Source organism: Lactuca saligna, chromosome 5, assembly GCF_052625555.1.
Source record: "Lactuca saligna cultivar CGN05327 chromosome 5, ASM5262555v1, whole genome shotgun sequence".
Taxonomy (NCBI): domain Eukaryota; kingdom Viridiplantae; phylum Streptophyta; class Magnoliopsida; order Asterales; family Asteraceae; genus Lactuca; species Lactuca saligna.
Window position 1 is genome coordinate 268,413,726 of NC_136421.1, and position 26,691 is coordinate 268,440,416.

The 26,691-nt window shown below is 38.4% G+C and overlaps 1 protein-coding gene across 1 annotated transcript; it reads left to right on the top strand.

Moving 5' to 3' along the window:
• The first annotated feature begins 19,190 nt into the window (after positions 1 to 19,190).
• On the top strand, positions 19,191 to 21,637 carry SAUR21 (ARM repeat superfamily protein). The gene has a single exon (XM_078996083.1). The coding sequence runs from the start codon at positions 19,478 to 19,480 to the stop codon at positions 21,488 to 21,490; it is 2,013 nt and encodes a 670-aa protein (XP_078852209.1). The 5' UTR covers positions 19,191 to 19,477; the 3' UTR covers positions 21,491 to 21,637.
• Positions 21,638 to 26,691: the final 5,054 nt, after the last annotated feature.

Here is a 26,691-nt window from a genome sequence, read left to right on the forward strand (position 1 = left end):
GCGGAAGGACAGAAATGTCTCTTCGCTTTAGCTGACAAGCATCTTTACACCACAACCTGTTTGGAGCATGTGCTGTTCATTGTCAAACGGTGTAAAGAGAACTCGGCCGATGATGTCAAGTATTTTGAAGATATGATTAACTGGTACATCCGGTTTAGACAGACCATTCTTCAATAACCAAATGTCTGTTTAGTACCGTGAAGAAGGTACCAGTTTCAGCTGCCGGCCCAAGTAATAAGTGAAGGTCTCGCTCCAAATTGACACAAAGGGGGAGATTGTTGGGCTGAAGATCATTTTTGTTGATTGCGTCTTTTAGGCTCGCTTTGCCTAAGGCTTTTTGTGTACCGGTTTGGGCCTGTCCAACCGTGAACCTTTTTATGTTTTGTATATATGTTTACGCTTGCATGAAAATTAGGTTAAGGTTTTTAGAGATCTGAAAATAGCGAGACATCTAGACAACAACAGGTTTCTTTGATCGTTTATGTAACCTTCCAATCCTCTACAGTTGATGTTCTTAATCGAGCTCTTCTGAGGATTTTGTTTTAATCATTTGACACGTTTGATTCAATCTTGTCTTGTTCTTTTATTGTGTTCATATCGTCATTGTTTACCTACTTGTTCAAGATCTAATCGATCTTTATAGATTAAAGGTTTGTTTATTCGCATCAAAATCAAACTAGTCAACCCTTGGTCAAAGTCAAAGTCAATGGCAAAGGTCAACAGTCCATGTTGACCCAACTTGTCAAGTGTAGTCCCCTGACTTGTCGAGTTCTTTCGGAACTTGAGAAATCTTGAGAACCCTAGTTGAGTCGCTGAGTTTCCAGACAACTAGTCGAGTCCATGCGGTGTCCAAATGTCGGGAAAACCCTAACTAACTTGTTGAGTCATATCACTGACTTGCCAAGTCCATGCAGAAACCAAAAAGGGCCAATCTTCACCCAACTCATCGATTTGACCATGAAACTTGTCGAGTCCCTTCAGTACATTTCTCATTCAGACGTTTTTAAGCTACCCCAAAGCTCCAAATTGTAGATCTAGCTTCCTAAGGTGAAGTTATCACGTAAAGTTGCAAACTTTACGTGCATGCAAGGTCTTGAAGGCCAAAACCATGCTAAAGAAGTTAAAGGTAAGAAGAAGACCATAACTTGCTAAAGACTAGAACTTTATGACTATAAGGGGATAGAGGAGTCCAGATCTGAAGTTACAACTTCAAATCATGCCCAAAACCAGAAATAACTCCATAACAAACTAGAAATTTCCCTAACCCCTTGCATGAAGAGATCTAACTAGAGAGTAGCCAAGGTAACGACTTGTTACCTTCCATATGATGCTAAGATGAAGTATAAATCAGATCCACAAGCTTCTCCTTGCTCCAAGCTCCTTAGACTTCAATCTTTCTTGACAAAATCCACCTTCCAAACCTCTTAACACACAAAAATGGAGAGTAGACGTGATTAGGGTTTTCTAAGCTCATGGGGGGACTTGTAACATCCCAATTTTCAAGACCAAAAATTTCCTTTTGATATAACGATTTATAAAAAAATTTATAAGAAAACATCATTAGGTCACTACATTTCATAAAACCATAGTCACATGTCTCAAAACCATATCATAAAATAGCAACAATGTTAGAGTACAATCCCAAGAATCTCATAATGCGGAAATCATGTGTGTGTGTGATGAGATGCTACCCTGCCGGCTCCTTCCCTTTGATAAAGAGGTACCTGAAAACAAAACTGAAAACTGTAAGCACAAAGCTTAGTGAGTTCCCCCATCATACCATATACCACATAAGAAACATATTGTCGGGAAATTCCGGGGTGCCCGACCTACTTTGTTAGGCAATTCTGGGGTGCTCGACCTGTCCTGTCGGGCAATTCTAGGGTGCCCGACCTGCCTTGTCAGGCAATTCTGGGGTTCCTGACCTGTCCTGTACTCTTGTCAGGCAATTCTGGGATGCCCGACCTACCCTCCAGTTTATCTCAACCAGCTACGGGGACTATTTCACCCCTACTACTACCACATAATAGCATAGCATAAACATACTGCCATACATATCTGGGGTGCGCAACCTACCCTTCGATCCTTATGACCGTAACACAGGTACTATTTCCCCTACCACCTACTATCACATAACATCATATCATGCTAGCATATAAACATATCAGGTAGTAGAAAACCTAAATGATTATCATAAAGACAATCATCTATCAAATAACTCCTACTAGTGGGTCGACATTGTGGCCTTACACCCACTTCTACTAGAAGGTAACTCACCTCAATGTCGTGTAGTAGCTGAACTATCCTTGGCATTGGGATCAACTCCTCCCAAACTCCTACACATAACAATCTTCCTTAATTACCTTATCATACTCATAACCCTTTTAAGGGTCAGATCAGGTCAAAGTCAAAGTCAAGGTCAACACCCTGGTCAAAGTCAACATTTGGTTGACTCAACTCGCCGAGTTGGTCCACCAACTCGTCGAGTTCCATAATCTACAAAATTCTGGAACTTCGATCTTACCCATCGAGTCTTTCAAGATCTCGTCGAGTTCCTCCTACATAGTCAGGACTTTTCCTCCTAAATCGTCGAGTTCTCCTTCATACAGAATCGGGACCTTTTTCACATGACTCGCCGAGTTCATCCTTGAAGTCGTTGAGTCCTGCGTCATATCAGTTGGGGCATTTAGCTCTTGACTCGTCGAATTCTTCCTTGAATTCATCGAGTTCTTCTTCATAACAATCGAGACATTTTCTTTCAACTCGTCGAGTTCATCCTTGAACTCGTCGAGTTCATTGATTTTCAAGTCCATAATCATGTCCATCTTACTGAGTCCTCTTCTAGACTCAACCAAATTGTTCAGAAACAGAAAATGTTGGGTAACCACAACCTGACTCGCCAAGTCCTATGAACAAATCGTCAAGTCCCCCAAATTCCAAGCCTATCCAGTCAATTTCATTCGGGTTTATTGCATCCAAAGCATAGATCTGACCTCCTAGGGTCAATATAACATGTATATTTACAAACTTTACATGCATGCATGGGCGTTATGAAGCTAGAATACCAAAACTAAGCCATAAAGGAGTTCTAATGCATGGGATAGAGCCATAGCTTAATAAAGGTGGCAACTTTAAGCTTCCTGAGCTCAAATGTTTCTAGATCTGAAGTCGTCACTCTAATTTGCACTCAAATACTGAAAGTGACTTGGAAATGGCCCAAAATGACAATATGCAAACCCTAAAGAAGATCTAAGTGATGGAAAGCCAAGGTTTAAGCTTTTTATCTCAAACAAGCTGGAAAAGCAACCCAAGATCTGGATTTACTGCCTTTTTCTTGAATCTCCAAGCCTTTCCTTCCTTCTCCAAGCTTCAAATCACAAAATGGCACAAAATATCTCAAGAACATTCAGAAGTTGATTAGGGTTTCGTGAATAGGGTTTGGAGGTGATAGAGGCTTGAATGGAGGCCATATAAGGTGTTTAAATAGGGTGAAAACCCTAAAATTTAGGGTTTCATTCAGACAGATCTACTCGTCGAGTAGACTCTTCCACTCGCGACCAAGATCCACCATTACTCGACGAGTTTGGGGCCTCCAACTCGTCGAGTCCGAATATAGAAATGCATAATTCTTATTTAAAATACATACTAGGAGCCGGGAATTACAGGAAGGTAAGGGAGGAAGAGGGAGGCTAATGACCCTTTAAATAGGATGTAAAACCATGGATACTAGGGTTTCATTCCCCATCTCCTACTCATTGAGTTGGGGTCCTCCAAATCGTCGAGTAGACCTCCTAAATCACACGGCCTAATCCGCTTCTACATGATGAGTTGGGGCATCCAACTCATCAAGTAGGTCTAAGAATGTAAATGTAAGCTTTAATTTTTATGCCTAGGAGTCGGGTGTTACAGGTTCGTTCAAGGTGACCTACGTCCACGAGCAGGAGGGGAGTATTAGCATGCATCCTTATTTATACGTGAGGGATAATATGTAAAACCCTAATGGGCCAAGCCCATTAGCCCACAGGCCCATGAGAGATGTCAACCAATCATAATCTGCCATGCAACATCTTCTAGCACATTCATCCATGTCATACAACCCATGAGCATTAGCAACACACATGATGGAGCACCTTGTGCCATAGTGAAGCAACATGATGTATAAGTGGTTCATCATGAACACTATTGGCCCAACAACCATCATGGTGGCATAACATGGTGTAATCCTTGAGCAATACTAGCTTCTAAGCATCCTTGAATGATCTTGAGCATCATAGAGGACTTCTTAGCATACTTGCCCCATCAAGGACCAAGATGGTCCAACTTGCGCCATCATGGCGCAACAGGGATACAGATGGCGAAGAAGACTTCAAGTGTAGCACAAGAATATCAATACTGGAGCAACACCACCACCTTGGCACAACAAGAATATACATGGCACAATAAGGCCTTGCATGGCGCAAGAGCATACTCCATGGCTCAACAGGAATACCTTATGGAGCAAGAGGGATCCTCATGATGCAAGAGGAATTCCTCATGGCACAACAGGGGGCATAATGACTCAAGAAGGAATTCCCTTGGTGCAACAACATCCTTCTTGACCCATCTGTAATGCTTGAAATTGGATATGCTCATAGTTGCCCTTTGTAGTTAAAAAAAATTTCAGTATTGTCCCTTGTAAGTAGTACGCGAGCCATACAATAGGTTACGCTTAGTGTACTAGGTAAGAAGCTAGAATGCGGGACGTACCTCAGGTATACGCTTAGCATACTAGTGGATGATGGTCGTGGTTCCAAAGCCTCTTATGATGGGCGTACGAGGAGTACGCATGCTGTACGAGGGGGAGATAAGAAAACCCTATTTTTCAAGTTGTACCCTATATAAGCAATATATTAGCCTCTTTTGATCATTTTCGAGTCAGCTTCCATATCTTAAAATCCCTAATTCATTCCTTAGCCATGTTTGGTGATTTTGAGCTCTTGTGAAGCTTTTATGGAGGATTTTTGAGCATCTAGAGGAGGAAAGTGAAGCTTAAAGACTCTTTCTTTGGAGGAGGGTTTTGAGATCCAGCTTAAGCACCTTATTTTGGTGGATTGTGAGGTATAAAGTTCAAACCTTACCATTTCATTCCTTAGATCTTCTCCTTGGCATGTTTTTGGTAATTTTCGTCCTTTTGGTTGGTAATTGAGAGTTAAGGCCATTTTTGAAGCTTAGCCTTATATATCTAGACATATTGAGAGTTCCTTAGGCACAAAGGTGCAAACTCTATGGTAGTTTTTTTCTCATGCATGTCCTTAAGCTCTTATAAAGTTGGCAACTTTATGTGATTAACCACCTTAGGGAAGTCATATCTGAGTTTGGAACGAAATCTTATTGGATTAAGAGCTAAACTGGGAAAGTTGGCCAAGCTGATAAGTACGCGGGGCATACAAGCATATACGTTTCACGTAAAACCCTTTTAATTTGTAAGCTACGCATATAGGCTTAGTACGCCCAACGTACTCAGTGGGTTGGATTTCTTTTGGGCTTCGGTTTTGGGTTTGATTGGGCTTGGTTGTCTTAGGCCATTTAGGGCCATAAAAATTCATGTGTTGGACTGTTGAGATTTTGTTGGAGTTTTTTTTAAAAGGCCCGTGAAATGGATAGGTCCCAATTTGGAAAATTGGGCCATATTCAACCCTTGGGTGCTTATTTTGGATTTTGGGATTTTTGACATTTGGATTGGACCTTGGCCTTGGGCCAAGTTAGAGGAAGGGTAAAAGGTATTTTACCCTAATTTGGACTCTTAGTGTGAGTCATGATCTAGTTATTAATGGGTTGTTATTTTGGTATTTGATAGTGTAGGGATTTTAGGGGATCTGCAGTCAAAATTTTATCCATGGGTTTCAGCTGTCTGAGGTGAGTCTCATCATTACACTATGGGTCGAAGGCACCAATGTCGTCCCATATGGCTTATGTTATTGGAAGACCAGGGGTGACCCTTGGCATTTGTATGAAAGATCCATAGGTGGTTCCAGGCAAAACTATATGCTAAACCATGGTTCAAACTCTAGCAGGTAAGTAAATAGTTAGTTATATTTTGTATGCTAATTCTTTGTGATATTTGCATGGAAGACCAGGAAGTGGATCCTGGAACTTGTTTATAAGACCCAGGGTTTGGCCCTCGGTCTGGCACAAAAAGACCATGATACGGATCGTGGCAATATGGCAAGTCTACGGTTGGCAAATAGCACCTCCTATTGCATGTTCTATATGTATGACTCGTATGTTTTGTATGGAATGTTTTATTTTGAGGAACTCACTAAGCTTTGTGCTTATACTTGTTTATGGTTTCAGGTACTTCCGGTTCGAAATGGAAGGGCTCGGCTTGATCGCAGTGCATACACCCATATTTTCCGCAACCTTGAGATTTGGGGATTGTACTCTGATAACTGTTTTTATTATAAAATGCCTTTAAGTGTTTGAGTAAATGATAAATGGGTGTTTTGGTTGTTTTAAAAATGAATTTTTTTACATTGATATTTTGGATACGTTACAAGTTGGTATCAAAACCTTGGTTTGAGGGATTCGAGCATACTCTCGGGTGTGCCTGAACTCAAACTGAGGGTTTGGTAAATTTTTTCATAAAATAAATGTTTTATCAAATGGGTTTCTAGTAAAAGAAAGCGGTGTCATGGGTGCAATTAGCTGAGCTCAAGTAAGTGGTTCCCAGAATATCCATACATGTTTATTATGTTATATGATTATGAGATCACATGCTAGATTAGGGCTAAGGATCTGTTTAGGGTGTTATGATAGGAGAAATGACTTTATATGCTTGATTGTATGAGATTTTAGAATTTCATGCTAGAATGATTTTCAGATAAGTGGATATAATGGCTAGATTAGTGTATGTTGGTTAGATTTTTCGTTGTCTAAATGTTGCTTGCTTTGTGTTTTGCGGGACTTTTAGTGATGTGGATCAATTATCAAGTGAATATGTTAAGTCACATGTAGCATAGGTTACATAATCCTAGAGTGATGGAATTGGCCCTATTACACGAACGTTGCTTGCTTTGTGATTTGCTCGAATTCTAGGAGAGATGCCTTTATATGCCTGATTGTTTGATCTTTTAGAATTGCATGCTAGTATGGTTTTTGGATCAGTGGATAAAATGGTTTGAGTATGGATATGTTGGTTAGGTTTTCCGTTGCCCGATTGCTACTTACTTTGTGCTTTGTGGGAATCTTACTGATGTGGATCAACTACTAAGTGAATATGCTAAGTCACATGTTACACAGGTTAAATAATCTCAGAGTGATAGATTTAAACCTATTGTGTAGCTATTATCTGAGTCCAACCGTTCTAGGGTTGAGTCTTTTACTCAAAGGATTATCTTATCTCTGTTGCATGTGACTATATTCATGAGGCCGTTAGTTGACATCGTTGAGAATCTTTCAGCAACTGATGGCAAGGTGAGGTCGGGAACCTCGAAAAGCCTAGAAAATGCTTCAATGGGTTTAGCGGCGCTGTTTAGCGAACAGTTGGTGCATCAGCTTGAGGAGGTGACTTAGAGGATTCGGGATGATTCTTGAGGAAAGCATAGGTAGGTGTGGAAGGTAGTATTAGGCCCGTAATACTGATAGGACAAGATCCATACTCAAATCGGGAAGAGTATTGGAGAATCTAGGAAGCTTGTGGGATAAGGATTTTTTGGTATGTTCTAATCATTTGCATCTTGCATTTTAGTTTAGCGATGAGCACTCAGGAAGGTGGTTCTGGTTCTGGTTCTGGCTCAGGTGCAAGTACTGAGCCGATTAGCGAGCAGATTTGGGATTTCATCTCATCTGAGATTACCTATGGTATTTTGGAGAAGACTCCTGTGATATTTGGTTTAGTCAAGGAGGGAATTTTTTAGATTTTAGATGAGCGCTTGGGCGCATTCTGTGTTGAAATTATGGCTATCGTTGGAGCTCGCACTCTTTCTTTCTGTGTGTTTCGTGCTTGTGGATCTCCTACATTCTTTGGGGAGAAGGACCTATTACTAGTATGGGGTGGTTGGAAAATATAGATAACGCGTTCAGGACGAGCTTCTTCCCCGAGGGGTCGAAGGTCAGATTTGCTTCCTATCTTTTGAAAGACAGAGCTTGGGATTGGTGGGAGGATGTAGACTTTGCCTTAGGACGCGAGGCTCTGGACACGATGACGTAGGATGAGTTTGTAACCCAGTTTAGGGTTGAGTTTGCGCCAACTATTGAGGCACAAAAGTTAGCGAGGGAGTTTCAGGATCTTTGTCAGACTACTGAGACTGTGGCAAAAATTACCGGCAAGTTTCGGGAGAGGGATTTATTGGTTCCGCAGTATGCAATAGATGAGGAAATGAACAAGCTAAGGTATCATAACATGTTGATGGATGAGATCAGAGAGTTTGTGAGTATTTCAAGGTGCAAGACCCTAAATGATATGATTTGTAGAGCTTGAGAGTGACAGATCGATTTGGAGAACTTGAGGAAGATGGGTCCAAATCATGTGCAAGAAGTAGAGGGATCGGGGAAGAGACCCAAGACTTCAGATCAACGATTGAGGGGCCATCAGGGCCAGTGTCAGTACATCACGTGCAGGAAACTATATGATGCGGCTTTTCATTCCAAGGGTATGGGATGCTACAAGTGTGGCAGGGTTGGTCATGTCAGTAGAGATTATCCTCATGGTGCAAGCCCGTTATATTTTCACTGCACCCAAGTGGGCCACAAGAAGGCTGATTGTCCAATGTTGAGGGGAGGAGCAGTGAGTGCACCAGCTCCAGTTACCTTAAGGATCACTAATGGTCATGATGGTAGGGCAGTAGCCCTAGTAGAGCCGAGCCAAGCATTGCAATGTCAGATGAAAGAGAATAGGACTCCAGCAGGCAATATTGCGGGTATGTTATCTTTTGCTTTCTCCTTGGTTATTATCAATATTTTTATTGTTTGGGAATTGTATCGGTTGGGTAAGCATTATCTTTGGTTTAATTATCTATCTATCATTTGGGTAGTATCATCAAGAATTATTAAATGTCATTTGCATGCCATGAATCATTAGTGGGTCGGTAAGGGGTTTTATCTTGTTGAGCAGGTCTCAGTATGTTCGGCTGTTGTTTCGGTTCTTTGTCGTGATCAGTCCACGGATACTTTTGGAAGGTCCATGGTCAGGATTAGTGGGGACAAAATGTAATGACCCAAAAATCAAGGGTAAAAATTTCATTTTTCAATACAGTCAAAACACCTATATCTTTTAAATCCAAGCTTTCCAAAAACATTTCTAATTAAAAACATTTATTAGAGTTCATCCCAAAATCAAATATTGTAGAAAACACAGGTGTGTGCGCTGCGATCAAACCAGACCCTTCCTTTCCAAACCAATGATACCTGAAACCATAAACAAAACTGTAAGCACGAATCTTAGTGAGTTCCCCAAAGCATATCCCACATAATCATATAAACCATATCAATCGCATAACCATGCATATATACACATATAAGGATGTCATGGAAACCTTCCAAGGTCTTATACACATAATCACATAAATCATATCAACTACTCAAGCCATGCATATAAACATATAGGGAAGCCATAGAAACCCTCCAAGGTCTTACTTCGGGTGCCATAGAAACCCCCTCATGGTCTTAGCCTACTGCCATGGGAACCTCCACATGGTCCCTCAAACATATAAGGATGTCATGGAAACCATCCAAGGTCTTACACCGGGTGCCATAGGAACCCCCTCATGGTCTTAGCCCACTGCCATAGGAACCCCAACATGGTCTTAGCCTGGAATGCCTCGGGAACCCCCACATGGTCTGATATCCAACTGCCTCGGGAACCCCCCAGGGTCTTCCATGCAAGCATCACAGAGATTTCTAGCATATCACATATCATATAAACAACTAGTCTAACACATATAAGATAATGGGCCATGGGAACCCCCACATATTCTTAACTAACTACCATAGGAACCCCCACATGGTCTTCGCATAAATACATAACATACTGAAATCACATTCGCAAGTAACCACTACATGCACGAGTCACGAAGAAAACTGGCATACTACATATAACTAATTGCCATAGGAACCCCCACATGGTCTTAACCACTGCCATGGGAATTCCTACATGGTCTTCACATAAATACATAATGTATCGATAGTAAATTTGAAATAATCACCACAACTAAATAAATGGGTCGGCCTTAGTGCATTCGACACATTGGTATGGTAAGGAAACTCACCTCACACTGCCGAAGTCCCATGAATAAAACTTTAGCTGCTGGTTTATAGATTCCCGAACTGTCAACATCAAAACGACACCCAATTAATAATTGGGTTCCAATACATAACAATAAATCCACACTTGGGGTAAAATGAAAAATTTACCCTTAACCTAGCTTGGTTCAAAACCAAGGCCCAAACTCACACTTTGAAGGCCCAAAAGCCAAATAGTCAACCAAGGCCCAACATATGGTCCAATTTCCAAATTGGGCCCAAACCACTACACGGTCTTATCTTAAGGCCTAAACATTTATTCTAGTCCAAATATTTGGCATTCTGATCATCTAATATCTCATAATCATCAAGGCCCAACTTTGGCCCACTTATGGCCTAATTTTCCAAATTGGTCCCAAGCCTTTCCATTGGGTCTTATCCTAAAGTCCAATAATTTCCTTAGTCCACAAACTTGTTCCTATTTGGCCCACGAAGGCCCACAGTAGCCCAGTCCAAGAAATGGCCCAACAAGAACCCAACCCTAATTAGGATTTTTCACATAAAATGATGATTAGGGTTAAGTGTTCTTACTTAACCCATTAAGGACTTAATCCATTAAGTCCATCAATCCACTAGGCTAAACATACAATGTGATCATGCTTAATTCATAATTCCAATCCAATGGTCCAAACGCTGGTTCCGACAAATCTTAAACTCACATTCCCAAAATTAGGGTTTTCTAAACCCTAATTAGGGTTTCCAACCCAATCACGAGTTAATTAGTCAAATGGTTAGGTTTTTAGGTCAATTAGGGTTTCATTAGGTTAATTAGGGTTTTATTAGGTCATGTACCACCCATTGCCACCTCGGGCGGTGGTGGTCGATGATGGTAGCCACCACCTCGTGGTGATGGTTATGATTCTATTCCAAAACGTGTCTAAGCCTCCAATCACACACAAATGCACTCCACCACCCAAAACGGTGGCTGGTGGCGGCAGCCACCACCTCACGAAGTTGGTGGTGGTGGGTTTTTTCCTTGATTATCCGGCCAAAGTAATACATTTTACAACACATTATCTAAAAGAAACACACACATACACACACAATATAAAATGCATACACACATGCTCAACCACCCTAGTGGCGTCAGGAAATGGTTGGAGGTGATAGCCATCACCTCATGGTGGTGGTGGATTCTCTTGATTCCAACCGAGCAAACACACATACACGACTTGCAATCCGCAACATAACCGCTAACACGATATTTAACACCGAAGACCCACCCAACTCAGCCACTTCAGGTGGCATACGGCAACCGGAGCACCATAGAAAACGGCCACTCAGAGTTGTGATGGCAACGGGTGCGGCTAGGGCGTATTATCGCTGAAATAGAAAGGAAATTACGACCAGGAGTGACAGCACTAGCAACCCCGTTGACGGCTCCAACCTTCCGAATTCTAATATAACGACGTCCTTTAGATAGGGGGTTTCCGTCGACATTCGATATCACCGGTACATCAGCGTGCGAGGTCAGCTTTGGGTTTCCAGCTTCGTCGGCAACAATGGTCTGTCGACAGCCTTGGTTGATCAAAACAGCAAAGGATAGGGTGGTGGCGGATGGAAACACAATAGGAAAGTGGCGGCTGCAAGATACCTTAGGTTTAGGGTTTTATGTTGTCATTTATATGGGAGCTAAGGGAGGGTGACGGGTTTTATATCTCGCCTATAATCATACTAAACCCATTATTACACTTCCAGTCTCTCCCTCTAAATTTCCTTTCAAAACAAATCCATAAATTACCATTCAGCCCTCAGCTTCACAAATCCTTTCAATTTAAGTCCATATAATACCAAACACCCCCTGATTTCTGAAAACCTTTACAAAATAAATCCCAGAATTACACTTCAACCCCCCGAAAACCCAAATTATATCATTTGGCTCCCCGAAACCAACACTCTGCTAATTATTATGGATTTTAGGCCCACTATAAAATAATATAAAATATAAATTTACATCTTGAATTTCCAAGTTTATTATTTAATTACTCTTTCAAATGGGATGTTACACAAAAACACACAATAACATCATACAAGCTAGATCTAACCAAATAAGCATCAATATATGAAATTTATACCTTCTCAGATGTAGGAGGGTGCAAAAATTCTAGATCCAAGGTTGTTCCAAGCTTCCAAGTTGTTCTCTTTTCCTTCTTCTTCCTCTATGAACACTAAAACACCCACAAATGGCTCAAAAAATGCTCAAAAATGAATTAGCGTTTGTAGAAGTCGAAGTTGGGGCTGGAGGCTGATGAAAGAAATAAGACTTGGGACTTAAAGTTGCTTAAATAGGGTCTAAATCTTAAATATTAGGGTTTAGGATTTTGGCACATACGCCTAGCATACTCATGATGACTCAAAAATTACAAAAATGCCATTAAGGGTCAAAATGCAATAATTCTCACATCAAGGGTCAAAATGGAAAAAACCAAATATCAAGATGTACAATATGACCCTACACTTACGGTCTAATCAATCCTTCTTTACCTCGTAACCATAAAGGACCCTGACTAGCCCCGAATACAATAATCCAATGCATTTCCACTTTAATTTCCTCGGATTCATTACACCAAGACCGTAAATATCAATCTGAATGCTAATCCTCCACGAAAAACACATAGTCCCCCCCCCCCCCCCAAACTTAGGGCTTACTCAATCGTTGGACGACATCGCCTACATCGAAGTCTAAGACTGGCTTGTGCAAATACCCTTTAGACATGTATCTCGGTATGCAAACTAGCATATGATAATCCCTTGAATGATAATTAACATAATAGAAAATCTTGAACCTTGGGTGGAAACTTAAACACCTCGAACCTACGTCTCCCATACATAACATACTCATAAACATAAATAATGAAGGTAGAAAGGAAATGAATATTATATGTACCCGCAAAACATCTTGCAGAGCTTAGGCCTCTCCTTACCAATGGAGCATCCTCCCTGCCCTCACGACCATTAGTAATCCTTAGTATATATGAAGCAGGTGCCCTAGCTGCTTCACTCGATAGTCTCGGTTAGTCAACCTTCTTGTGGCCCGTCTGGTTGTAGTGAGAACATATTGGACTCGATCCTTGAGGGAAATCCCTACTGATATGAAGAACATCGCCGCACTTGAAGCAGCCTAAACCTCTTGCTCGACACATTCAATCGTATGGTTTCCCGCAATTGTTGCAATAGCCCCAACTTGTTGACCTCTAGTGTAGCACCCATAAAATCATGCAAAATTAAAACTTTTTCAACACACTTAAAAACCATTTAATCATTACATAATTTGTTTTCAAAATAATAATCATCATAGTATCCCATTTTCCAATCAAAAAAAAATTATAGCAGTAGGAGGAGTGGTACAATCATGCATTCGCCTTCCCTCGATCACCAGAAGTCCCTTAAACAACAAACTAAAACTGTAAGCCCGAAAGCTTAGTGAGCTACCCCCAAAATACCGTCTTTATATATCTATAATCATATCATATCAACAAATACAGAACAATATGCATAATGAGCCTTCCGCCTGACTGGACCACCTCGCAAGGCCTACAGCCTATCTGGACTGCTCCTGAAACTTCGGCATGGCTGGACCGCCTCGTAGGGCCTACAACCTATCTAGACCGCTCGTCGGGTATGTTGGCCTACAGCACAAAGCAGGACCGCATCAACCCAACCCCCACCTAAACAAACATGTACACATAAATATCATATGCTAGCTCATATCATATAACAGTCAAATCGATCTAACAAATCACTAATCATAGCAACATCCCAATAACCGGGACACAGACCTAACCGATCAGTAACATAGCATCATCCTACAACCAGGACACTGACCTAACCAGGTCATTCAGCATAAGCATATCACCATCCTAACTACCAGGATGTACTAAATAAACGTATCATGCTATAACCGAATACAAATCCATAAAGGGTCAGCATTGGTGCCTTAGACCTTGTTGATATAGTGAGGATAACTCACCTCGCAACTATCCACTCATAAGATAAACTCAAACTCTCGGATCACTGTCACAAACTCCACCACCTATATTCATTGTAAAACCATACTTGTAAATTTCCAACCTCCCCAAAACGCCCCAGAAGTCAATTAGTAAACCCTTGATCAAAGTCCAAGTCAACGGTCAAGTCAACAGTCCATGTTGACCCCAACACATCGAGTACCACCAGCAACTCGCCGAGTGCCTTGCATAACTCGCTAACTCGTCGAGTTATTAAAGTTCACGACCGTAAACTCCTTGGCCATCTCGTCGAGTTTCCCTGCATCCTGCCGAGTTCATGCGTGACCAAAGGTTGGAAAAACCCCAGCTGACTCGCCGAGCCACCCTATTGATTGGCCGAGCCCACGATAATCTTCATCGGACTCGCCGAGTTGACCATACAACTCGTCGAGTCCCTTCAGTCCTTAATCATTGCAGACGATTTTTGAGCCATTTTAAGGTTCCATAATGCAGATCCAACCTCCCAATGTATGTTTATCACGTAAAGTTGCAAACTTTACGTTTAAGCAAGGCCCTAAAATCTTATAATAACAAATCCAAGCTTGGAATGGAGTTTCACACCTAAGGGGAGGTTTATTCTTTCAAAAAGCTAGAAGCTTTTGGATCCAAGGATTCCAGAGAGTCTAGATTTGAGGTTGCAACCTCGGATCGTAGCTCATGCACAAGGAAAGCTTCCTAATAGGCTTGAAAAAGCCCTAACTTCACCAAATGAGATATGTAAGGAGAAAGAGGTCAAGAGAACTACTTGATACCTAAACTTGATGCCAACTAAGGTAGATTTATGATCCCCACTTGTTCTATGCTTCTAGCCTCTTGATCTCTAAGCTTTTTTCACCAAGAATCCTCTTCCAAAGCTTAGCACACACAAATGGAGCACACACACACAAACAAGGGTTATATGAGAACTCAAGGGACTGCAAGGAGGCCCAAAGGAGGCTTATGAACCCTTAAATAGGGTGCAAAATCCCAAAAATTAGGGTTTCATACACGAGCTCCTACTCGTTGAGTCCGTTCTTTGACATGTCGAGTAGGTCACTTAAACACATGGACCAACTAGCTACTACTCGACGAATTAGAGCAATCAAATCGTTGAGTAGACCTCAAAATCATGAAAATTATAACCATAATTCAATACCTGAAAATTGGGGCGTTACATCTAGCTCGTAGATCGAAAGTCTTGGGCTTCTTAGTTAAACCCTCCATTGTCTGAACCGAAACTGGTTTATATTTCGACCGAATCTCCGTCTCAATTTCTCGTTCCTGGGATCTGGAAATCATTTCTTCTAAGATCTTACAACTTAATAGGTTCACAGAATCCCGAATGGGAAGGGATCATGCATGAATTTAACTAGCCACAATCTCTGTAGGAAAATTCCCTAATCGATCATCTACTAGCTCCATGATCCCCTTCTTGATGGTGCCAAACATAACAGAAGTTGCGTCCAAAATATTGCGAGTAACTTCTAACGTAATGAACTCATGTATCCTCTCATCAATCGGATTAGCTCCAGAGCCTGAGCCTGAACCTGATCAAAACATACCCGAAGAATTCCTCATCATACAAGTTTCTTAGAATCCTCGTGACTTTCCTTGATTTGAGTACGGATCATGTGCTTTCAGTAGTGCAAGCTTAATACTACGTTCCACACATATCCATACTTTCCTCAAGAATCAACCTGAATCCTCCATATTACGGTACTCCCAAAACTCGCTAAACAACACACCAATCACACTAATGCGATTCCTAGGCTCTCTTAGGATCCCCACTTTATCTGCTGAGAAACTCCTATTAATGCCAGCTAACTAATTTATGAATACAATTACATACAACAAAACTTAAATAACCTTTTCGACTAAAAGATTCAGCCCTACAACGGTTGGACTCAAACGAGAGCTGCACAATACCACCAAATCAGTCACTCTAATTTAACTTTTGCAGCATGTAACTTAACATATTAATTTAGTAGTTAACTCACATTAATATGGGTCCTACAAAGCCCAAATCAAGCAACATTCAAGCAGTAAAACTCTATAGGCCACAAAACATCAAAAGGCATCCTTTCTAATAGGCATTATATCATGTATCCCTAAACGTATCCTCATGCTAACTTCTAGCATGTAAAACATTATAAAACACATATAACATATCAATATGTATGTGTATTATGGAAATTACTTACTTGAGCTCAACTGATTGCACGAATCACACCCTTTTCTTTGTAAAAGTCTTTTTAGAAAACTTATTTTCTTTCAAAAAGATTACTAATTCATCAGTTTGAGTTCAGACACACCCGATAGTTTGCCCGAATCCCTCAAACCAATGCTTTGATACCAACTTGTAATATCCCAAAAATGCCAATAAAAACTTTCATTTTTAAACCATTAAGTCTATATACTCATTTATTCCAAAACCAATCAGAGTAAAATCTATATTTCCAAACATCAAAGTAAAACGATAACAATCAGTGTGGAAAAGTTGTCAGAGGATGCTCTGTAGTCAAACTGAGACCTTCCCTTTGGAACTAGAAATACCTGAAAATGTTTAAACCATAAACCATAGCACAAAGCTTAGTGAGTTCGCCAAAATACCACATACCATACATAACATCGGGTCCCATCCATCATATTGGAGCCTGTTCGTTATATCGGGCCCTTCTTGTCATAAAAAAGGCCCAACCCAACATACAAATGGGACCAACATAGGATACCAATGCAAGAGTAAAAAAGACAACTAGTATCCTACACAGTATAGTGAGAAGACTCACATCAATCTGCACACAAATAAATCCCACACTCGAGCTGCTGATACTAGAACTCCTTATACTAAGCACATACACAATAAAACCCTAATCAATAATTAAGGTAATAATCCACATGCAAAGGGTCTTGGTTCATAACTAATCCTCCTTGGGGCAAAATACCATTTTTCCATTTTAAGACTAAACCCAACATAGTTGACCAAAAGTCAAACTGGTCAAGGGTCAACCTCTTGATGCTACGCCTAGTATAACACCCTGCTCTACACTCAACATAGAGCTTCAGATGGAAAACAGGGAAAAACCACGCTACGTTAAGCGTAGAGAAAGCTACGCTCAACATAACTTCGTTGATTCACTAACTTTCATTAAGCTCTTAATACACATGGAGCAACCATCAAATTCTCATATTTGAACCCAAAAGAATGTCTTAATGGGTAACGTATCTGACTTTACTCATTTGCATGGCTAAAAAGATCATAAGACCAAACCTAAAGTCTATAAAATACTCTAATGCTCAAGAACTCATGCATTGATGGATGAGAGTGACAAAGCTCTCATTTTTATGACTTAACAACCCCAAAACGTTTGGAATTGACCGTCTAATGGTCTTGAGTAACTCATACTCTCAAAGACCAATGTCATGGGACAAAAAGCATATAAATCCATCGCTAAACTAGATCTATCATGAACACCAAGATGGGAACTTTATACCTTCTTGAGATGGATTATGAGGTGCAAAGTCTGGATTTACAAAGCTTGAAGCTCCCAAGTGCTTTTCCAATGAGCTCCTCCTTCAAAGATGCACACACGAATACTCTAAGGTCTCAAATATCACACATGGTGGCTATGGTTTCAAGATGGTTGAACAAGAGGGTGGAGGTTGAGCATGAAGTGACCCCGGAGGAGTTATAGCCTTTAAATATGGCTCATACCCCAAAATTAGGGTTTTAGTTTGTCATGGCTACGATCAACATAGTTTCACCTACGCTCAACATATGTCATTTAAGCCCCGATCAACTTTTCTTCCTATACTCAGCATAGGGGACCTTCCTACACTTAACGTAGGAGATAACTTCACAACTCCAACATTAAACAACCATAACTTATTCGTTTCAAATCCGATTTCAGTGATCTTTATATCAACATTGAGGTATGAAAGAACCCCCACAACTCTATCAAATCACTTATGACAAAAAAAAACACCGAACTAAAAATCATAATTCATGCAAGAAGCCTGACATGTAACTTTTCCCATTTTACACTTTGGTTCCAACACAAAAATCAAGGGCTTAGATCTCATAACCAATATTATCAACATTCAATAAGATCTAAACTTTATTTCTTTGAATTCCAAAGCCTTTACATAATAAAATTACGGTCTATAATCTTGAATTAAGAAACATCCCGAAACTAAGTGTTACATAAAATTATAAATGTAATGACATAATTGAGAAAACTAAAACACATTGTTAAAATCAAAATTTTGATAAACTTACTGTCTTTATTATATTTCGGGAAAGGTTGTCACCGGGAGAACAAAAAGATCGGTAATTTGGTTAATATTGCAATAAAATTGTAAATATAATAACATAATCGAAAAACAACTCGGATATCAAAATCAAAATTTTAATATAATAATTGATTTGCAATTTGCCAATTTTAATTAATTAGCGATATCAATATTGGAAGCTTATCTTAATAAAATATCTACGTACAAATCATCCATATGTCTAAATACCATAAGTAATAACTAATACTTCTTGCAAGTAGGAGGGTAACTTGACTAAAACCATACCCCAAAGGGTCAAAATCGAAACAATTGGGTCAACGGGCGCCGATTTAAGAACAACACGAAAATAACATGTTGGCTTTTTATATATAAAAGAAAAAAGAAAAAGAAAAAAAAAAAAAAGAGAAAGAAAAAGTCATAAATACTAGTCCACCTGCCGGCGGCTGACGGCTGTCAAAACCCACACCGCCGTACCACCACCGTGACCACCACCCATTTTTCTCCTTTCTTTTTTTGTTTGGTGCACCCACCCATCACCAAATTTCATATTCTTCCGAATTCAACTTCTCAACTACTTCCTTCTTCCAAAAAGTATAATTTATAAAAAAAAAAATGAACAAATAGTACGCAATAAATTACTCCGTCAAACACCCCCATCTTCCAGCTGAGGTGACCCCATAATATACAATTGCTATGATTATCAAATTTATCAAATATCAATAAACAAAACAAAAGAGAAAACGCATAAACAGCTATCAACCCTATCAACATACCACCAACAGCTACGATAATAATTTCTCATACTCCCTTTCGAATTCAGTTCAAAGATTCCATCGTTTCATCGCAAATCAGGTTTTTCATCTCTAGTTTGCTGCAATTACGTTCTTTTTAATTTCATTTTGCTGTTGATTATTCATAAATTCATGGCCGTTTCACCGGAACCTTTGCCGCCAAAAAAGAAACGTTCATCGGATTCAGATGAAAGGCTTCTCCGATCGTTATTGCTTCGATCGAGGGAAACTTCGTTACTGAATCCGATTCCGTTTGTTCTGTATCGGAATTCGAATTCGATAATTCGGAAAACTAAGCTGTTGACCTTGATGCTCGAGGAGTTGGTTGTTGAGCATGTTGTACCGTGTTTTCCGGCGTCGGCGGTGTTGTGCTTTGAGGAGTTGTACATCATATTGCAGAGCATCAAGACGTTGATTGAAGATTGCTGTAACGGAAGCAAATTATGGCTTTTGATTGAGCAGCAATCAGTCGCGAACAAATTTCATGAGTTTACTCTCGAGTTATCGACGCTGGTTGATATATTTCCTCTTAAAGCGATGAATCTAAGCGAAGACGTTGAAGAATTAGTCAATTTGATCCGGAAACAGTGCTCCAAAACGGCGGTTTGGATCGATGAAAACGATATCAATCTCAGAAACGATGTATTGCGAAAATTAGATAGAATTAAGAGCGAGATTGTTCCTCAAAAGACGAAACTCAAAGAGATCTTCACCAGGTTGCAATTGAATGATTCCACGAGCTGCACAGAAGAAATCGAGATCTTGGAAGAAGAAGTTAGGAATCAAAGTGACGAAAAATCAAAAGCTGAAATCGTCTCGTTGATCGGACTTGTTCGCTACGCAAAGTGCGTGTTGTACGGCGAATCATCTCCAAGGATAATCAGAGACCGAAAAAAGTCAAACTCCACCGACTTAACAATTCCGGCAGATTTCCGATGTCCCATTTCCCTCGACCTGGTGCGAGACCCGGTGGTTGTATCAACAGGACAAACATACGATCGAGCTTCTATCAATCTCTGGATTGAATCGGGACACACCACGTGTCCCAAAACCGGTCAAATCCTGGACCACACAGGGATGATACCCAATCGTGCATTGCGGAACTTGATAACAATGTGGTGTCGCGAGCACCGGATTCCGTTTGAATCAACAGAAACCAACGAAAAAGTCACCGGAGAATCCACAAACAAAACGTTATTCGAAGCTACAAAAATGACAGTGACGTTTTTGCTTGAAAAAGCCGGAGCTTCACAATCATTGGAAATGGCGAATCGCTTCGTTCATGAACTCCGGGCGTTAGCCAAAACGGATTCCAACAGCCGCGCTTGCATCGCCGACGCCGACGGCTTACAGCTACTTGTAAAATTCTTATCCTCCGATCATCCAACTCTTCAAATCAACGCAGTTACAACGATCCTAAACCTGTCAATACTTGACGCAAACAAAACAAAGATAATGGAAACCGAAGGAGTTGTAAACGGAATAGTGGAAGTATTAAGAACAGGTGCGACTTGGGAAGCAAAAGGAAACGCCGCCGCTACGATCTTTAGTCTAACGGGTGTTCCGGTGTACCGGAAAAAGCTCGGTCGGAAGAGCCGTGTGATCAAGGGTTTGATGGAGTTGGCTAGAACCGGGCCGATTAGTTCGAAACGAGACGCGTTGGTGGCGATTCTGAACTTGGCCGGAGACCGGGAAACGGTGGGGAAGTTGCTTGAGGTTGGCGTGGTGGAGATGGCTAGTGAAGTAATGGACGGGTTACCGGAGGAAGGTGTGACGGTGCTGGAGGCGGTGGTGAAAAAAGGCGGATTAGCGGCGATCACGGCGGCGTTTCATGTGATTAGGAAACTGGCGACGATATTGAGAGATGGAACGGAGAGGGCACAAGAGAGTGCCGCCGCCACGCTTGTGAATGTTTGCCGGAAAGGTGGATCGGAGATTGTGTCGGAGCTGGCGGCGATACCTGGGATTGAGAGGGTGATTTGGGAGGTGATGGGGATGGGGACCGGAAGAGGGAGGAGAAAGGCGGCGACGCTGCTGAGAATTCTTAGGAGATGGGCTGCTGGGTTGTATGGTAATGCGACCGCCGCCTATTCAACTACCGGTGCCAGTTCGACAACCACCACAAGGGTGGTGTTGCCGGGATAGATTATTTTAAACATTTTTTTTTTTTTTTTTTTACATTTGATTCTTTTGGGGGATTATGTAATTAATTTGCGTAGTTCCTTTTTCTGTTAATCTTTGTTTCAATTACACTTCAAATGCAACAGTCTCGATACAAAATTGGTTCAACAATTCAATTCTCTCGTTGGTTTAATTTAAGTTGTTAAGATAATTTCTAAGTTTTCTCACATTTTTAAAGGATAAGAACAAATGAACAATCCCAATAATCATCAATTCATCATGATTGGATCAATTTTTTTTTTTTCTTATAAGATAATGCTAACTTAGAACGAATTTTAGTCAAAATATGTACAACTCATTTTGTTTACGTTCTCTTTGTCCATTTCAACTGTTGATTACAATTATCTTCCTAAGACAATTTTCCATGTCAACATTTTTAATTTATTTTTGGTTGAAAAACGGATTTACCATCCTATATATAGCAGGTGACAATTTTTTTTTTTTTTTTTAATATTCGAAAGTTTTATGGTATAATGAACATGAAAAAAGATTAATAATTTTTTTTAAAAGAATTGAAACATTATTACCCTAAGTTAATTTTTCTAAAAAAACATATCCTAAGTTAAAAATATCATTATTTTTGTAAACGCACACTAAAACCAGTTCCACTTTCTTAAAAATATATTTTAATATATAATAATGTAATTATTGTTTTTGAACCAATGAATAATATTAACGAAATTGTCAGAAAAGTTTAAAACTTTTTCGAAAAAGTTACACTTTAGTTCCAATATGTTTTTTGAACGTAAAAGTCTTGAAAACAAGCAAAAATTTAGAGTTTAACCATTTTTGACTAGTTGAAACCGGTATCAAATTAATTTTAGATTATTTCGTAAACTAATCCAAAATATTGAGACTTTTCTATAAACAAAAATATTATGATTTTTCGATAAATAAAAATATTATGATTTTTCTGCAAACAAAACCCTTATTATTATTATTATTATTATTATTATTATTATTATAAATGAGAATACTATTTTTTGAACTTGTATTATTAATATTGTTAATAAAACATATAAATCCATTTAAATGAAAAAATAATAATATTGTTTAATAGTGGAGGTGGAGGAGATGATGCTTTTAACATTGAAATCATGAATTTATGTTTGTATATTTTTACTTTGTATATGGTCATTTTATATTTGTTATTATTGTTTTCAATTCAGAATATTAATACTTAACAATTTAAAAGAAATTGCATATTTGTTAAATTGTTTATAAATAGTTTAAGGTAAAAAAATTTCTCACTTTGTATATAAAATTGTTTAAGATAGATTGATTACTTTCCAAATCCAACAGATCCACTACGAACATCTACATAGATAGATAGCCCATATCAAAATTCAAAAGTATTAATTATAATATCTTTTTTAATAAAAAGTAATAGGACATGTTTTTTGGATTAATACTTTTGAATTTTGATTAATACTTTTGAATTATTCATATTACTTTTATTAAACAAGATATTGTAATTAATACTTTTGAATTTTGATATGGGCTACCTATATGTAGATATTTGTAGTGGATCTTTTGGCTTTTGAAAGTAATTATTCTATTTTAAACAATTTTATATACAAAATGAGAAATCCTTCTACTTTAAACTATTTATAAACAATTTTACAAATATGCAATAATTTTTAAATTGTTAAGTATTAATATTCTGAATTGAAAACAATAATAATAATAATAATAATAATAATAATAATAATAATAATAATAATAATAATAATAATAATAAATGTGAAATGTCCATATAAAAAGTAAAAATATATAAGCAGAAGTTTATGATTTAAATTTTAAAAGCATCATCATCTCCTTCATCTCCACCCTTAAACAATGTCATTATTTTTTCATTTAAATGTATTTATATGTTTTATTAACAATATTAATAATACAAGTTCAAAAAATAGTAATCTTATTTATATTTTTAATAATAATAATAATAATAATAATAATAATAATAATAATAATAATATTAATAATAATAATAATAATAATAATAAGGGTTTTGTTTGCTAAAAAGTACTAATATTTTTGTTTACAGAAAAGTCTCAATATTTTGAGTTAGTTTATGAAATAGTCTTAAATGAATTTGATACAAGTTTCAACTGGTCAAAAATTGTCAAACTTTAAATTTTTGTCTGTTTTCAGGATTTTCTCGTTCAAAAAAAAAAATATTGGAATTAAAGTGTAAATTTTTCGTAAATATTAGGACTTTCTGGAGATTTCCCAGTAATATTATATACTATAAAAAAGCCAATGAATCCATTCAAAAATTATTTTTCCAAATGAACAAAATATTATAAAATCTAAAAATTTATTAAAACAATATTTATTTAAATAAAAGACTTGTTTTTAAATCTACTCTAATAAATAAATTTTTTTTACCACTTGTCACACTCTCATTCAATTTGTTAAATATCATTTTGTAGTTATTTTGAATTAAATTTTTTCCACATGCCATTTTATAAGTTTTTAATTTTTTTTTTTAAATTCCACATAATATTTTAGTGTAATAATTGAAATAAATATAGTAATAAATGGATATCAATTTTATTAATGAACTTACCTTTTAATTTAAAAATTCTTAAACATAAAGCTCATTGGTTTTTTTTATTTAAATATTAAATTATTTATTTAAATTTAAAAATATAAAAAAAAATTCCATTATAAAAATTCATTATTTTCTTATTTTATTTTAAATTCAAAGTTCTCAAATATTTCTACTTTTATATGTTTTTTTAAATTAACCCTTATAATACATGAGTTTCACAACTAGTTATGAATAAATACATGTCAAATTTTAGGCAACCCAAAAATTCAGGTCCATTGGTGATAGTGTGGTGATGTTTTTGTCAATGGTAAAAGTATGCCACATAAACATCACGTAAGCTCTTACCATTTTTACAACATTTTGACTATGAGTAGGGCGTGATGGTTTTTTGTCATTAGTAAAACTTTTGTCTATACAAATAAAAAGAAAGGTGTCAAATAAAAATATTATGTTACTCAGTCTATTTCTTATTGGTTACTACATATTACCTATGAATAACTCATTTGTATACTTACATTGATCAAAATCACCACAGTCAAAAAAACCACTCAAGGAGCGACAATTACCGCCGACAACACATGTCACCTCATATTACCGGCAGTAAATAAAGGGCCACACTGTTTAGCCTAACCGAACACACCATGCAAATTCTCAACTTTATATCAAAGCTTTGATAGCTTCTTCATTTTATTTCGACAAAATTACAAAAATGGTCCCCATGGTTGTCAATTTCTTTGGGTATGGTCCAAATAAAAGTTTATTAGCAAAAAAGGTCCATATTTGATTGTTTTGTTGTGGTTTTGGTCCCTACTTCGTTAAGTTTAACAGCTTGGATGTTAATTTTTGCCAAATAACGGATTTACCCCCAGTAACCATTTCTACAGTTTTATCTTTTTAACAAACTACAAGAACCAATTGTGCAATTTTTCAGTAACACCTATAAAAATCATGCCAATTTAAAACTTTTTAAAAATTCAAAAAACAATAATTATTACAAATTGTTTTCAAAATGGTTTCATGTGAGAATATCCCAGAATCAAATCATAAAGATATAAGGAGGTGCACGATCACACATTCGCCTTCCCGTGATCTTCATAATTACCTGAAACAAAATCAACAACTATAAGTTCGAAGCTTAGTGAGTTCCCCCAAAATACTCGCACAACAAATAACATACATATAATAACAACATACTATGGGCCAATCAACTATCGGGTTGGAATACCCCAGGCTCTCAACCATCGGGTTGGAATGCCATCATACTATGGGTCTAGTCATCCTCGGGATGGGATACCCTCGGCCCTCAACCATACAGTTGGAATGACCATATACTACGGTCCAATCATCCTCGGAATGGAATACTCATGGCCCACAACCATCGGGTTGGAATGCCCAAGTCTATTGGCTCTCGCACGAAGCAGATAAGCCGCAACCAACATTCAAGCATGTGCACGTATATCGGATAATCACATAACAGTTTATAGACAGACAAACCGATCTAACAGATCATAACAACATAATATCATCCAATCTACCAGGATACTGATCTAATAGATCATAATAGCCTAATAACATTCTACTACCAGGATGTCGATCTAACAAATCATACGATACTCGAGCATATACATATCAGGATAACAATCCAAAAGGGCTGACCTTGGTGCCTTAGACCCTTGAGTATAGTGAGGAAAACTCATCTCACAAGTAGCTCGAGATGATAAGTGTCAAACTCCTTAAATACAACTCCAAAATCAATCACCTACATCCACCAATGATCCGCTTCCATAAATTTCCAAATTACTAAAATATCCCAGAAGTCAAACTGGTAAACCCTTGGTCAAAGTCAAAGTCAACAGTCAAGATCAACAGTCCATGTTGACCAAACTCGTCGAGTGTAGCCCACTGACTAGTCGAGTTCTTCCAGAACTCGAGAAATCGTGAACACCCAAGTTGACTTGCTGAGTTTCTAGACAACTGATGTCCAAATGTTGGGAAACCCTAAATAACTTGTTGAGTCTTCTTACTAACTCGCCGATTCCATGCAAAATCCAACAACAGACAATCTTCATCCGACTCGTCGAGTTGACCATGCAACTCATCGAGTCCCTTCAATCAATTTCTCATTCAGAGGTTTTTAAGCTACCACAAAGCTCCAAATTGTCGATCTAGCTTCCTAAGGCATAGTTACCATGTAAAGTTGCAAACTTTACGTGCATGCAAGGTCTTAAAAGCCAAAACCAAACTAAAGAAGGGGGTTTTAGGCAAGGAGAAGGCCATAACTTGCTAAAGACTAGAACTTTATGAATATAAGGACGTAGAGGAGTCCAGATCTAAAGTTACGACTTCAGATCATGTCCAATACCCGAAATAACCCCACAACCAACTAGAAATGGCCCTAAACCTTTGCATGAAGAGATCTAGCTAGAGAGAAGTCGAGGTAACGGCTTCTTACCATCAAGATAATGCCAAGATGAAGTAGAAATCAGATCCACAAGCTTCTCTTTGCTCGAAGCTCCTTAGACTTCAAGCTCTCTTCACAAAATCCACCTTCCAAGCTTCTTAACACACAAAAATGGAGAGTAGGCACGATTAGGGTTTTCTGAGCTCA